The sequence below is a fragment of the Cydia pomonella genome, chromosome 22 (assembly GCF_033807575.1).
Source record: "Cydia pomonella isolate Wapato2018A chromosome 22, ilCydPomo1, whole genome shotgun sequence".
Taxonomy (NCBI): Eukaryota; Metazoa; Arthropoda; class Insecta; order Lepidoptera; family Tortricidae; genus Cydia; species Cydia pomonella.
The window spans coordinates 2,187,473-2,199,118 of record NC_084724.1 but is presented as its reverse complement, the minus strand read 5'-3'; the positions used below and the strand labels follow the sequence as shown (position 1 = coordinate 2,199,118).

General features: G+C 38.9%; 2 protein-coding genes across 3 annotated transcripts in view; one reads left to right on the top strand and one right to left on the bottom strand.

The window, feature by feature from the left end:
• Nucleotides 1-4,646: 4,646 nt before the first annotated feature.
• LOC133530339 (coactosin-like protein) overlaps nt 4,647-11,646 on the bottom strand; it is a 44,326-nt gene continuing 37,326 nt past the window's right edge. For both annotated transcript variants that reach the window (XM_061868249.1, XM_061868247.1), the window contains exons 3-5: nt 10,805-10,915; nt 9,644-9,773; nt 4,647-5,308 (exon numbers count right to left, since the gene is read on the bottom strand). In XM_061868249.1, the coding sequence (XP_061724233.1) occupies nt 5,192-5,308; nt 9,644-9,773; nt 10,805-10,915 (358 nt within the window). In that variant the 3' untranslated portion in view covers nt 4,647-5,191. The remainder of the gene's footprint in view (nt 5,309-9,643; nt 9,774-10,804; nt 10,916-11,646) is intronic.
• On the top strand, nt 5,465-7,038 carry LOC133530330 (origin recognition complex subunit 5). Its single transcript, XM_061868237.1, has one exon. The coding sequence runs from the start codon at nt 5,594-5,596 to the stop codon at nt 6,980-6,982; it is 1,389 nt and encodes a 462-aa protein (XP_061724221.1). The 5' UTR covers nt 5,465-5,593; the 3' UTR covers nt 6,983-7,038.

Sequence of the window (11,646 nt, the reverse complement as noted above, 5' to 3'; positions counted from 1 at the left end):
TAGAATACATCTACTTACCAAGTTTGAACAGTATAGCTTTTATAGTTTCGGAAAAAAGTCGCTGTGACATAAACGGACAGACGAATCTATAAGGGTTCCGTTTTTTGCCATTTGGCTACGGAGCCCTAAAAAGTACGGAACCCGGCTCGCACTTCCGGTTTTTTTTTTAGAATCGTGTGTAGATTTTTATAAGCTTTTTTGTCGTATAGATGTATTTACTTAGTATACTACTCTGGTGGATCACACCTTTGTTGTAAATACATAATAAATTGACTATAAACATTATAATAAAATAACTGTTGCCATTAGTATAACAATTAAATAGCCAATTGTAAGTGACTTCCTTAGATTATGCATAGGCAAAGAGAATTTTAAATAGAGGTGGATTGTCAAAGAAAACTTTTTAGCCACAGTAAAGTAACTGCCATCTTTGAACGCCATTTAACTTTGATCCTTATTTTTTCACCGATGTTTTAAATTTGTTAAATATCAAAAAGTGGCGCCGACCGTCAAAACATTACACAGGAACTAAACGATCGGCCGCCGACATACAATAAAATAAAATTTAAGGAAGTCACAACTAAATATAAGTCGACACGATAATACGATGCAATAATTTAGAAGTAAGCACTAAATGTGTTCGATAGAGCCAAATCAGTAAGCCAATATATCAAATTGAGGGTAATTTCTAGGGATTGCAATCCGGTCCGGCGGATCCGGTAATCCGGCCGGATCCGGCACTTTTCAGGAGCTACCGGATCCGGACCGGATCCGGTATAATAAAAAAACGCCTACATACAGCACGCGCTGTGCGTTTCAGATGAGGAAAAGGCAACGGTTACGAGGTATGAAGTTGAACAGAACAAAAAACGAATGAAAAAGTTTAAATTTAGTAAGATAAAAATATATTTATTATGACGATGACTGGGAACAGAAGAGTATTTCTTCTTCTTTCATGTTGGTGGCACGATATGACGATTACATAAATACTGTAATAGAAGGAAAAATGAAAGGATGGAGATGCCATGGAAGGCATTTGTAATTTATGCTAAAGAGAAGGTTAACGTCGTGTCATAATGTTGTGATAGGAGATTAACCGACTACAGTTGGGCTCATCAATATGTGTGAATGAAGAATATATGATAATATTGATAATCTTTTGTTTTCTCCGATATATGTATATATATGATAAAATATAGATTCTTTTCTATTCAAATTTAAGAGAATCTTTTGTCTTTACAATTTCATCCAATCTTATGCAATTTCCTTCATCTCCTGGTACATGCTACTCTACGTCTAGCCAATTCTTTATTTGATCTATGTAACTTTTCTTAGGGAGTCCCTTTCCGCGATGGTTTTCAATCATACATTCTATTATTTTTCGCATGAGATCGTCGTGTCGTGTGTTGTTCCTAATAATTTGACCAATATACTTTTCCATAAATTAAAAAAAGGACAATTTTTTTAAGTCATACAGTCTACTACTTTTTCGGACAAATAAATTAGAGCAAGATAATACTAGAGCGCATTTAATATCATAATTAGTTAAAAGTAAAATATCTTCGTTAAAAGTAATAAATAATAGTAAGCGTAGGAGTTTAAAATAGAGTTCCGGTTACTCTGGTTATAATATTAGCGGAAAATCGTTGAGCATTAGACTTTTTGTCGAGTAGCAGTACTGAGAGTTCCGCTACTCGATGCTAGATGTCGACTACGAAAATAATAAGCGTTTTGGTACCAAAACTGATGTATGGAGTGACCACTCTATGTACTTCTTATTTCTCTATGCTAGAATGGATGTCAACGTTAGAGTTTGTGAGTCGGTATGGGGCCCAATACATTCCACGACTCTTCTCTTTCCGTACAGACTCTACAAAGAATTCAATCAAAGAACAGTTACGAAAACTTGTCCTTTCAAGGAGCTCCAATTCTCACCCCACATCCCATCATCAGGTTTTGGATACTAATCAAATTTATAGTTGTAAACGAAAATTTGAGCACTTTAGAATGGTTAAATATAATAAATTACCGATTTAAAATTTTGTTTTTAAAATGATATTGACATTGTGACACTTTTTACTACCAAGTTCTATTTTATTGTTAAGAAGTTATTTATTAACTTCAAATTATAGATTTAGGAATACGTATTACGCAAAAAACTAGAAAAATATGTCATTTAATTAACTTTTATATTCGTATACCAAACCGGATCCGGTCCGGCCGGATCCGGCCGGACTACGGCCAAAATCCGTCCGGATCCGGCCGGATTGAAAACCAATCCGGTTTGCAATCCCTAGTAATTTCATATTTTATAATAAGTCCAGCATTTGTGAAAGGTTTTTGCTAAATAAATGTTTGAAAACGTATTAGTCTTTTAATTTGTTGACACAAACCTACCGCGTTGCCTACCGCGAAAATTCGCAAATTCCGGGGATCTTTCTCTTTTACTCACACTAAGACGTGATTAGAGTGACAGAGAAAAATGCCGGCAATTGATGATTCTATTTTCGCGGTTATAGCCCAGTGGTTCCCAAAGTTGCTTTGACCCACCTAACGAAAACTGCCATTTTGGGGCATGACTCTTGAACGTCAGAAAGGGGGCATAACATAGGTGACGCTCAAGAGTTCCTTGAGTTTCAGGGCCCACTTAACCCAGAATGCATTTATTCGTTAAACATAGGTACATTGTATTGGCGAGATAACCCTAAAGCGCCAATAACATCCAAACTTACCGATATCGGGCCCGAAATCAGTTCCGATATGAGGCCTTATAATCGTTTTCCGTTTCACGAAATATCAGCACATCGTTCACAATATTTGAAATATAAATAGTTATTTGTTTTACAAGGGGGCAAAGTTCTTCGAGAAGTGGAATCTTGAGCGTTGCGAGGGTTTCAAGGCACGAGGGTTAAACAAACTTTGCCTCCGAGTGAAACACAACATTTTTACACCACACCAACGCGAGGAAAATACTAACTATGAAATACCAAAAAAAAAACAAATCAAATCCAAATGAACATAGGTATTTAAAAATGTATCATCCAAAATCATCATTTAAAAGTCAATTCTACCAGCTGACATAAGGTAACGACTCAAAATTTGCATCTGGGGCTGGGGCTATTGCCCATGTGGATAAAATGCAACTTTTTCATTAGTTTTTGAACAATCAAGAGGGCATGTACCAGTTGGTGTGGTCAAAAAATTCTTTCGTCTGTTTGATATTTTTGCATATATTTGGTGAAACGGAAAAATACTCTTGCTCGGGCCCGAAATCGGGTCTGATATCATGCCTGATAAAGTGTGGATGTAATTGGCACTTAAAACAAAAATAAATACTCCTGGTATTTTTTGTGGATTTTTTATGATTATTGTATCAATTAGCCAATACAAAAAAAAACAAAAAAATAGAGAGCCAGTGGTGTTGTAACACCTGTAGGGCTAAGATGATCTGCTCTTTATAATTTGTCAACATGCCTGTCACGTTCTAACAAGTTTGTAAGTGCGAAAGTGACGGGTATAGTCACAAGCGATAAAAATGGAACCATGCTGCCACCGCTGGTCGGGCTAAGCTGGTTTTAAAGCGTACTCCACTTTTTCGACTATATCTACGAAACAACAAGAAACCTACCGAATACGAGAGAGTGTTATTTCTGTTTCGTGTCGGTAAAATTCCCAATATAGTATATTTCATAAAGCTGAGGTTTAGTGACAGCTGTCATCTAGCTATCTATATTAAATTATATGTCATCTACAAGCTATGGGAAAAATACTATAGGGCATTCCTTTTCTATTAACTTGCGTGATAATTACTTACCTATAAAAACCGTGCGTGCCATCTCGCGACCTGAATCGAAAGCAACTCACGCTTCTATGCAGGTGCTGCCCCCTACACTTCACGCTGGCTCTATTTCGCATAATGTTAACGGCACCAATCATGGGACATTTAAGAGAAAATTTGAAGTATTTTTGACATTTCACCGACACCTGTAAAATTTCTACCGCTTTATGCGTTAAAAGTTAAATATCCTATTCGTCCTTTATGTTTTCTATGTATTTAATAATAGCTGCTGCAATTGGTTTCATAATTATTAAAAATTTAAAACGTTTTTTTTCTCCAGCTATGGGATGTATGGGGCCATTAATTTACAAACTAACAGATCACAGTGAAAAAATAAACTTAAGCAGCTCTGTTGCTTTTTTTATGGTAAAAATGTTCCCAGCGTTTAAAAACTGCTGGTAAATATTTATTTTACAGGATTTGTCTATACCACCAAACACTGGTGCCAATCCCATCATAGGGGCGTTTACTATCTGCAACTGGCAGGGGGGTCTGCCATCTAGTAGCTTAAATCTAAAAATGGAAAGTTAACTATGAAACTTAGTCTATGTCTACCAGTTCATGAACACTCTCTATACACACACACACAAGCTGTTAACTTTTATCTACGGGACCTTTTGTTTTAGATTCTGGGCGGCTACCGGGAAAATCGTAATTCGTCAATTGCGGACATTTTTCTCTGTCACTCTAATTACGTCTTAGGGAGAGTAAAAGAGAAAGATCCCCGCAATTGGCGAATTTCGGTTTTCGCGGTAGGCCCCCTGAGACCCAGGTTTGTAGGAAAGGATGCGTTTCGAAATAAAATACGTTATTTTGTTGGTTAATTGTATTTACTTCAGTTGATTTACCAATAATAATGATATAACACTAATCAATGTATAGGTATAAAAGCCCATAAATCCGAATTTTGTATACAATGTAAAATTTTGACATGTTCAGTACATACAAAGTAGACAAAAAATAAATGCACTTCCGCGCCTTCTACATGGCAACTTTTACTATTTTTTGGCAAGTATCTTATTATAATAAATACCAAATAATTGCACGTTACTCGTATATTAAACACGACCCCTAAGCGATCGACGTGGTTACTAATTTCAAAAATAATTACCTTAAAAAAATAGACTATTATCATGTGAAATAAATAAATGTTTATATATAGATGACTAATTAAATTTTATAAAAACAAAAGCACATGACTACTTCAGGAAATAAAACTTCGAGCCGATGATACCCTCGATTTAATTAAATAGAAAAAACTTGCCCAGCTTTTTATTAGATTAATGAAAAAATACCGCAAAGGAAATAAAACGCGGTTTTTTTTCTTAACCGGTTGAGTGGCTATTGTGCGGCTCATAAGTCCCTTATCCCGGTTCCGTAGTTGGCACCGCCTGCCCTGTTCAGGGCGTCCTTGAATTGATCGATGTCTATTTCGGCTTGACTCTCCAGCTGTAGCTCCACTGCGAAATTCTGGAATAAAATACAGTGATATCATTATTCTATGAAAGATATCTAGGAACATAACTTCATGCCTGATCGTTGTGCAAAATGCATACAAGATGGCGCTTGCTATGCTTCACACAGTATAATCGTCATTGGTAGACCGCACCCATCTGCACCGAGTTCATTTCGATACGCTAAACTAACGAACGAAACGCACTAGTGGCAACGACCCGCACGAACTTCACTTCATTATCTGTCAAAGTCATGGCGCGTATCAGCTAACCGTCTAGTTTTTATTTTTATTGTTATAAAATGGAGGAAATATACAAAAAAGTTCCGTGCAGAGAGAACCAGTTAAGTGAACTGTTTAACCTCCTCGGCGACTACGACGAGCCTTTACCATGTGCGCTATTTATCTCCGGAAGTATGGCCACAGGGAAGAGTCTGTGCGTGAACACAGCCCTCCGTCATTTGGGCTATAAACAAATCATTATCAACTGTATTGAGTGTTATTCTCCTAAAATAATTTACGAGAGCATCTTATGTGATCTCAGCGAAGACGAGGCGGACACGAAATGTGATTCTTTACAGGAACTTGTTAACGGTTTGAATCGCGTCGGGAAGAAACAAATCCGCCATGAACCGATCGTATTAATGTTTGATAAGGCTGAGAGGCTTCGTACTATGGACCATAGCATAATGAGCGCGTTCCTTAGACTGCGAGAACTCTGTAACCTCAATGTTTGTACAATTTTCATTTCACATATAATTTATGACAATTTCTACTTTAAAATGGGCGCTCGAGAGCCAATCACGCTATATTTCAACAATTATAATAAAGAAGAACTCTTCAAGATCATATTTCTGTATCACAAATCATTTATACACCATTTGTTAACCAGTTACGATGTGCATAAAGATGTTCAGGTTGAGTTAGAGAAACCGGAGCTATTTGCAAACTTTCTAAACGCTTTTTTGAGCGTATTCTACCGTCCGTGTCGAGATCTGATCGAATTACAACACATGGCTCGAGTAAACTTTGTTAAATACTGTGAACCAATCATTAAAAACGAAATACAAGCACATGATCTACCGAAATTATGGAGGCATATATCACCAATATTAAAGACTAGTTTGGAATTGTTATATTTACGTATAAGCTCGTCAGCTCCAAACGAACCTTCTCCAGGAAAAGAAAACAATGACTGGGTGCAAAAGACATACAATTTTGAAAACACATTAAAAGAAGAACTTACATCAACAAAAACATTCGCTCAAAGCTTCGAGCTGCCATACTACGCTAAATACCTTCTCATAGCTGCTTATCTAGCTAGCTATAACCCTCCTAAAGAAGACAAGCGTCTGTTCATGAAGAATCATGGAAAACAAAGAAAAAGGATGCAGCAAGTGAAAGCTAAAGCGAAAATTGCAGAGAAACTGAATACACAGCTCGGACCAAAGGTGTTCACTTTAGACAGACTATTGGCCATTTTCTACGCGATTTTAGAGGAAAAGATTGGTCTCACGAGTAACTTATTAGCTCAAATAGCTACGCTTGTTGAGTTGAAACTGATTGCCGGTAGTAAAGAAATCGATCTCGATACAGCCAAGTATAAATGCATTGTGGGTTATGATTTCATTTCAGCTGTGGCCCAAACTGTTGGTTTTAATGTTAGGAAGTATTTGTACGATTTTATGTAACCTGTTTGAATTATTAAATACTAATTTATTTTTTGAATAAATGTTTTGTCATAAAATGTATATATTATTTTTAGAGTAAGGTTGCCAGAGCTCAACGAGGGTGCGGAGAGTTAGGGTCGGCAACACACACCGTAGGCTACGGACACTGCTAACCACCAGACAGCTCTGGTTTTTAGGGTTCCGTAGCCAAATGGCAAAACGGAACCTTTATAGATTCGTCATGTCCGTCTGTCTGTCCGATTATGTCACAGCCACTTTTTTTTAATCTGATCATCTGCTGATGCTGAGCCTTATAGCGCCATCTACATTGACTGTCAAAAACACAGACCCGAATTTGTCCTTGACTTTGCTCGCTTATGCAATCAATGTATTGTTGCCTAATTCATTTGATTTTTAGATATTGAATAGGCAATCGAACTCTTTTTTTACGGTTCCGTACCCAAAGGGTCAAACGGGACCCTATTACTGAGACTTCGCTGTCCGTCCGTCCGTCCGTCTGTCACCAGGCTGTATCTCATGAACCGTGATAGTTAGACAGTCGAAATTTTCACAGATGATGTATTTCTGTTGCCGCTATAACAACAAATACTAAAAACAGAATAAAATAAATATTTAAAGGGGGCTCCGATACAACAAACATAATTTTTTTGCCGTTTTTATAAATAATGGTACGGAACCCTTCGTGCGCGAGTGCGACTCGCACCTGCCCGGTTTTTTTTGTTATATCTAGGCGGGGTTCCACTAGTGCGCGGCACATACCCACTAAGTACAAAAATGCTTGTGCCGCACAGTACCGGGTAGCACGATAGTCATATCAAGATAAGTTAACGTCATAATTTCATAGACGTTTGACGTTTAAAATAACACTTACACTGTCTGGGCTATCAAAATCGCTGCCAACTTATCGTGGTATAACTCTAACAATGTTTGCGTACGCTTGAAATTTTTAGAAACGACTAATAATGGTCAACATATAATTTATTTTCAGAAAGAAATTAACTTTTTTCACCACACCAACTGGTAAAGGCCCTCTTGATTGTTCAAAAACTAATGAGAAATTTGCATTTTATCCACATGTGGGCAAAGTAATCAGATACAAATTTTGAGTTGTTTCCTTATGTTAGCTAGTAGAATTGACTTATGAATGATAATTTTATTATTACATTCATTTGGATTTGATTTAATTTGAATATTTTGGTATTTTATGGTTAATAGTTTCTTCGCGTTGGTGTGGTGAAAAAATTTGTGTTTCACTCGGAGGCAAAGTTTCTTTAACCCTCGTGCAATATTGAAACGAGCGGTTAAACAACATTTTTGCCCCCTTGTAAAACAAATAACTATAGTTTGCTGAATTATATGAACATCAGATAACGTTTACATGTGATAAACGCCATGTGTATGATGCACTCACCGTGCTCGATAACGATAACATCTTTATTGAAACAACAGGACGCCTGCAATCGTGCCGACATCTAATCTTTGACTAAAATGTTTATCTAGAAGGGGAAATACCGACTAAACTGAAGAAATTTTGCTTTAAATATACTTATTACCTATTTATAGCTATATAATTGTATGACTTAGTTTGTTGCATTAAAAGGAAACATCGACAAATTATGTCTATTAGCTATAGGTATTTCATTTGTACTCTACTTCCGGTTTTCCGCTATGGCGCACTCAATTTATACTAAATAGTTCAGCGATGTCACTCACGAATTCGAGCCAATCGTGCAATCTAACGCATCTAGTTACGACCAATCACACGCGTGATGCGAACTCAACAACCAATCGCGTTGTGGTGTTAGACTGCACGATTGACACCGCTGTACTGGCCCCATTCTTATTGCCCGTAAGGGGACGGGCCTTTGAGATATAGGTCAATGCTAATAGCTGTATTTTTTTTGTATTACAATATTTAGCAACGAAAACTAGATACATATATATATATATATATATAAATTGATATTATATTATTTCAGAACATCGTTTTAAAAGCGTAATTTGGTTTGAATGGCGGCAGCTATATAGTTCGTGTCATCCACGATGACGCGCAGATTTGTCAAATCTGACCTTTAATAACATGGCATTATGAGTCAAGGCACGCGTCTTCCTGAATGACACGATCTATAAATTCTTGTGACGTAAGAACTTAAAGAGTATAGGGTGGCAATTATAAGTAGGTACATACCGAAATGATGTCCTTGATAATGGCCTTGTTGGTGGACATCTTGGCTCGGTTGATGACTGACACGATGGGGCCCATGCGAGAGAGAGGGAGAGAGATATACTCATTGAGATGATGGCCTTGTCGGTTGACATCTTGGCTCGGTAGATGACTGACACGTTGGGGCCTATGAGAGAGAGAGAGGAAGAGAGCTATACACAGAGATGATGTCCTTGATGATCGCCTTATCAGTGGACATCTTGACTCGGTTGATGATGATGACGGACACGTTGGGGCCCACCGTCTTAGAGAGAGATCTACTTACAGAGATGATGGCCTTGTCGGTGGATATCTTGGCTCGGTTGATGACTGACACGTTGGGGCCCACCATGTTAGAGAGAGATACAGAGATGATGGCCTTGTCGGTGGACATCTTGGCTCGGTTGATGACGGACACGTTGGGGGCAACCATGTTAGAGAGAGAGAGATCTACTCACAGAGATGATGTCCTTGATGATCGCCTTGTCGGTGGACATCTTGGCTCGGTTGATGACGGACACGTTGGGGCCCACCCAGGTCACGAGAAGGAACTTCTTGCGTTTAGACATCTCGTCGCCCATTTGCAACCTGCAGACGTTATAGAAATTTTAGGGCTTTCGTAGACTGTTGTGTTGAATTATAAGGTATAAGAGGGGTAAAACTGTAGAAACACGAACAGACAAAATATTAGGTGTTTGACGAAACCTAACCAGAGCACATTATTATGATACTTACCCATTATTCGAAATTAATACTTTTTTATGGAGGATAATAGCCATGGGCGTAGGCAGGTACAGGCAGGGGGGGCACCTGCCCCCTCCTGGAGCTCAAATGTTACATACAATGTATGCCCCTCTGCGGCCTAAACCCCTCGCCCCCTAGGCCTCCGGCAATATAACTTCCCCCCACACCCACCCACCCCCCAGTTCACAGGCTGGCTATGCCCTTGATGGTATGGTAAGTGATGGTCTACGGTGGACCACGCGCTTACCTATGAGATACCAATTTGCTTACGATATACCTACTTCGGGCTTATTACGTCTTCAGGGCCCTAAAATCTCCAGGGAGCCAGTACAGTCAGCTGCAGAGATGGTTGTAAACAAATTTATATGCAGGGGGGTCAGTTAAGACTGCAGCTGACACGTACACAGGACCAGGAAGGGGGTCTCAATAAATAGGGCTGATGCGCGCGGAAGGAGACCATACATCAACCTTAGTGCATTTTGACAAGTTTTACGGTGACCGATGACGATAGGCGTGGCGTTCCTTTCTTTTCTTCGACCTAGCATATTACACCAGATGTGATTGAATTTACCTGACGTAGCCGTAAGCGCGCTCTTCATGGTTGAAGTGAGTGCGGAATTCGGTGAAGTCGCTCCCGCGGGCTGAGCACACGATGCGAGTGCCTTCAAACTTGAACGCCTTACCCGACGCAACTAGAAGTTACCTGAACCAACTAGAACTTACCTGAGGTAGCCGAAAGCGCGCTCGTCGTCCTTGAAGTGAGTGCGGAATTCGGTGAAGTCGCTCCCGCGGGCTGAACACACGATGCGAGTGCCTTCAAACTTGAACGCCTTACCCGACGCAACTAGAAGTTACCTGAACCAACTAGAACTTACCTGAGGTAGCCGAAAGCGCGCTCGTCGTCCTTGAAGTGAGTGCGGAATTCGGTGAAGTCGCTCCCGCGGGCTGAGCACACGATGCGAGTGCCTTCAAACTTGAACACCGCCCTAGAAAAGATTCGAGGTTTAGTCAGATTTACTAAGCAGAAGAAATCGAAAAAGACAACTGATGTAGATGGAGATGTACGGCTCCGCACCAGTATTGGTCGAAACGTTAATGCAATAGACCATTACAAATTGAACCGTAAACTGTAAACGTCTGTTAAATTACGTTTAGGGTTCAATTTGTAATGGTTAATGGTTGCAATTGACGTTCGGCCAACACTGCTCCGTACAATGCGATAACTTTTGTTATCAAAAGTTTACATTTAACAAATTAGATACCAAAAGATGTTTATGGCGCAGTACACTGCTATCTATTTTCGTTGTCCTTATTTTCTATTTTAAATATTTTTTTAAAGATTTATTGCCTAAATCAGAGTCAAAGTTTTTTATTCTTATCGGCGTGACTAATCTGACCACGTTTCGTCTTAGTTGTTGTGACTCATAGCCAGTTACAGGGCGGGTGAAATCAATAAAATTTAACAGAGGGACATGGGTTACTTGCTGTTACCTGAGACGTAAGAAAATGCTAAAATAGTAGCTTACGACCGGTTTGGCCTAGTGGCTAGTGACCCTGGCTACGAAGTACCCTACGTAACACTGATGATCCCGGGTTCAAATCCTGGTAAGGGCATTTATTCGTGTGATGAGCATGGATATTTGTTCCTGAGTCATGGTTGTTTTCTATGTATTTATATATTATATATATCGTTGTCTAAGTACCCTCAACACAAGCC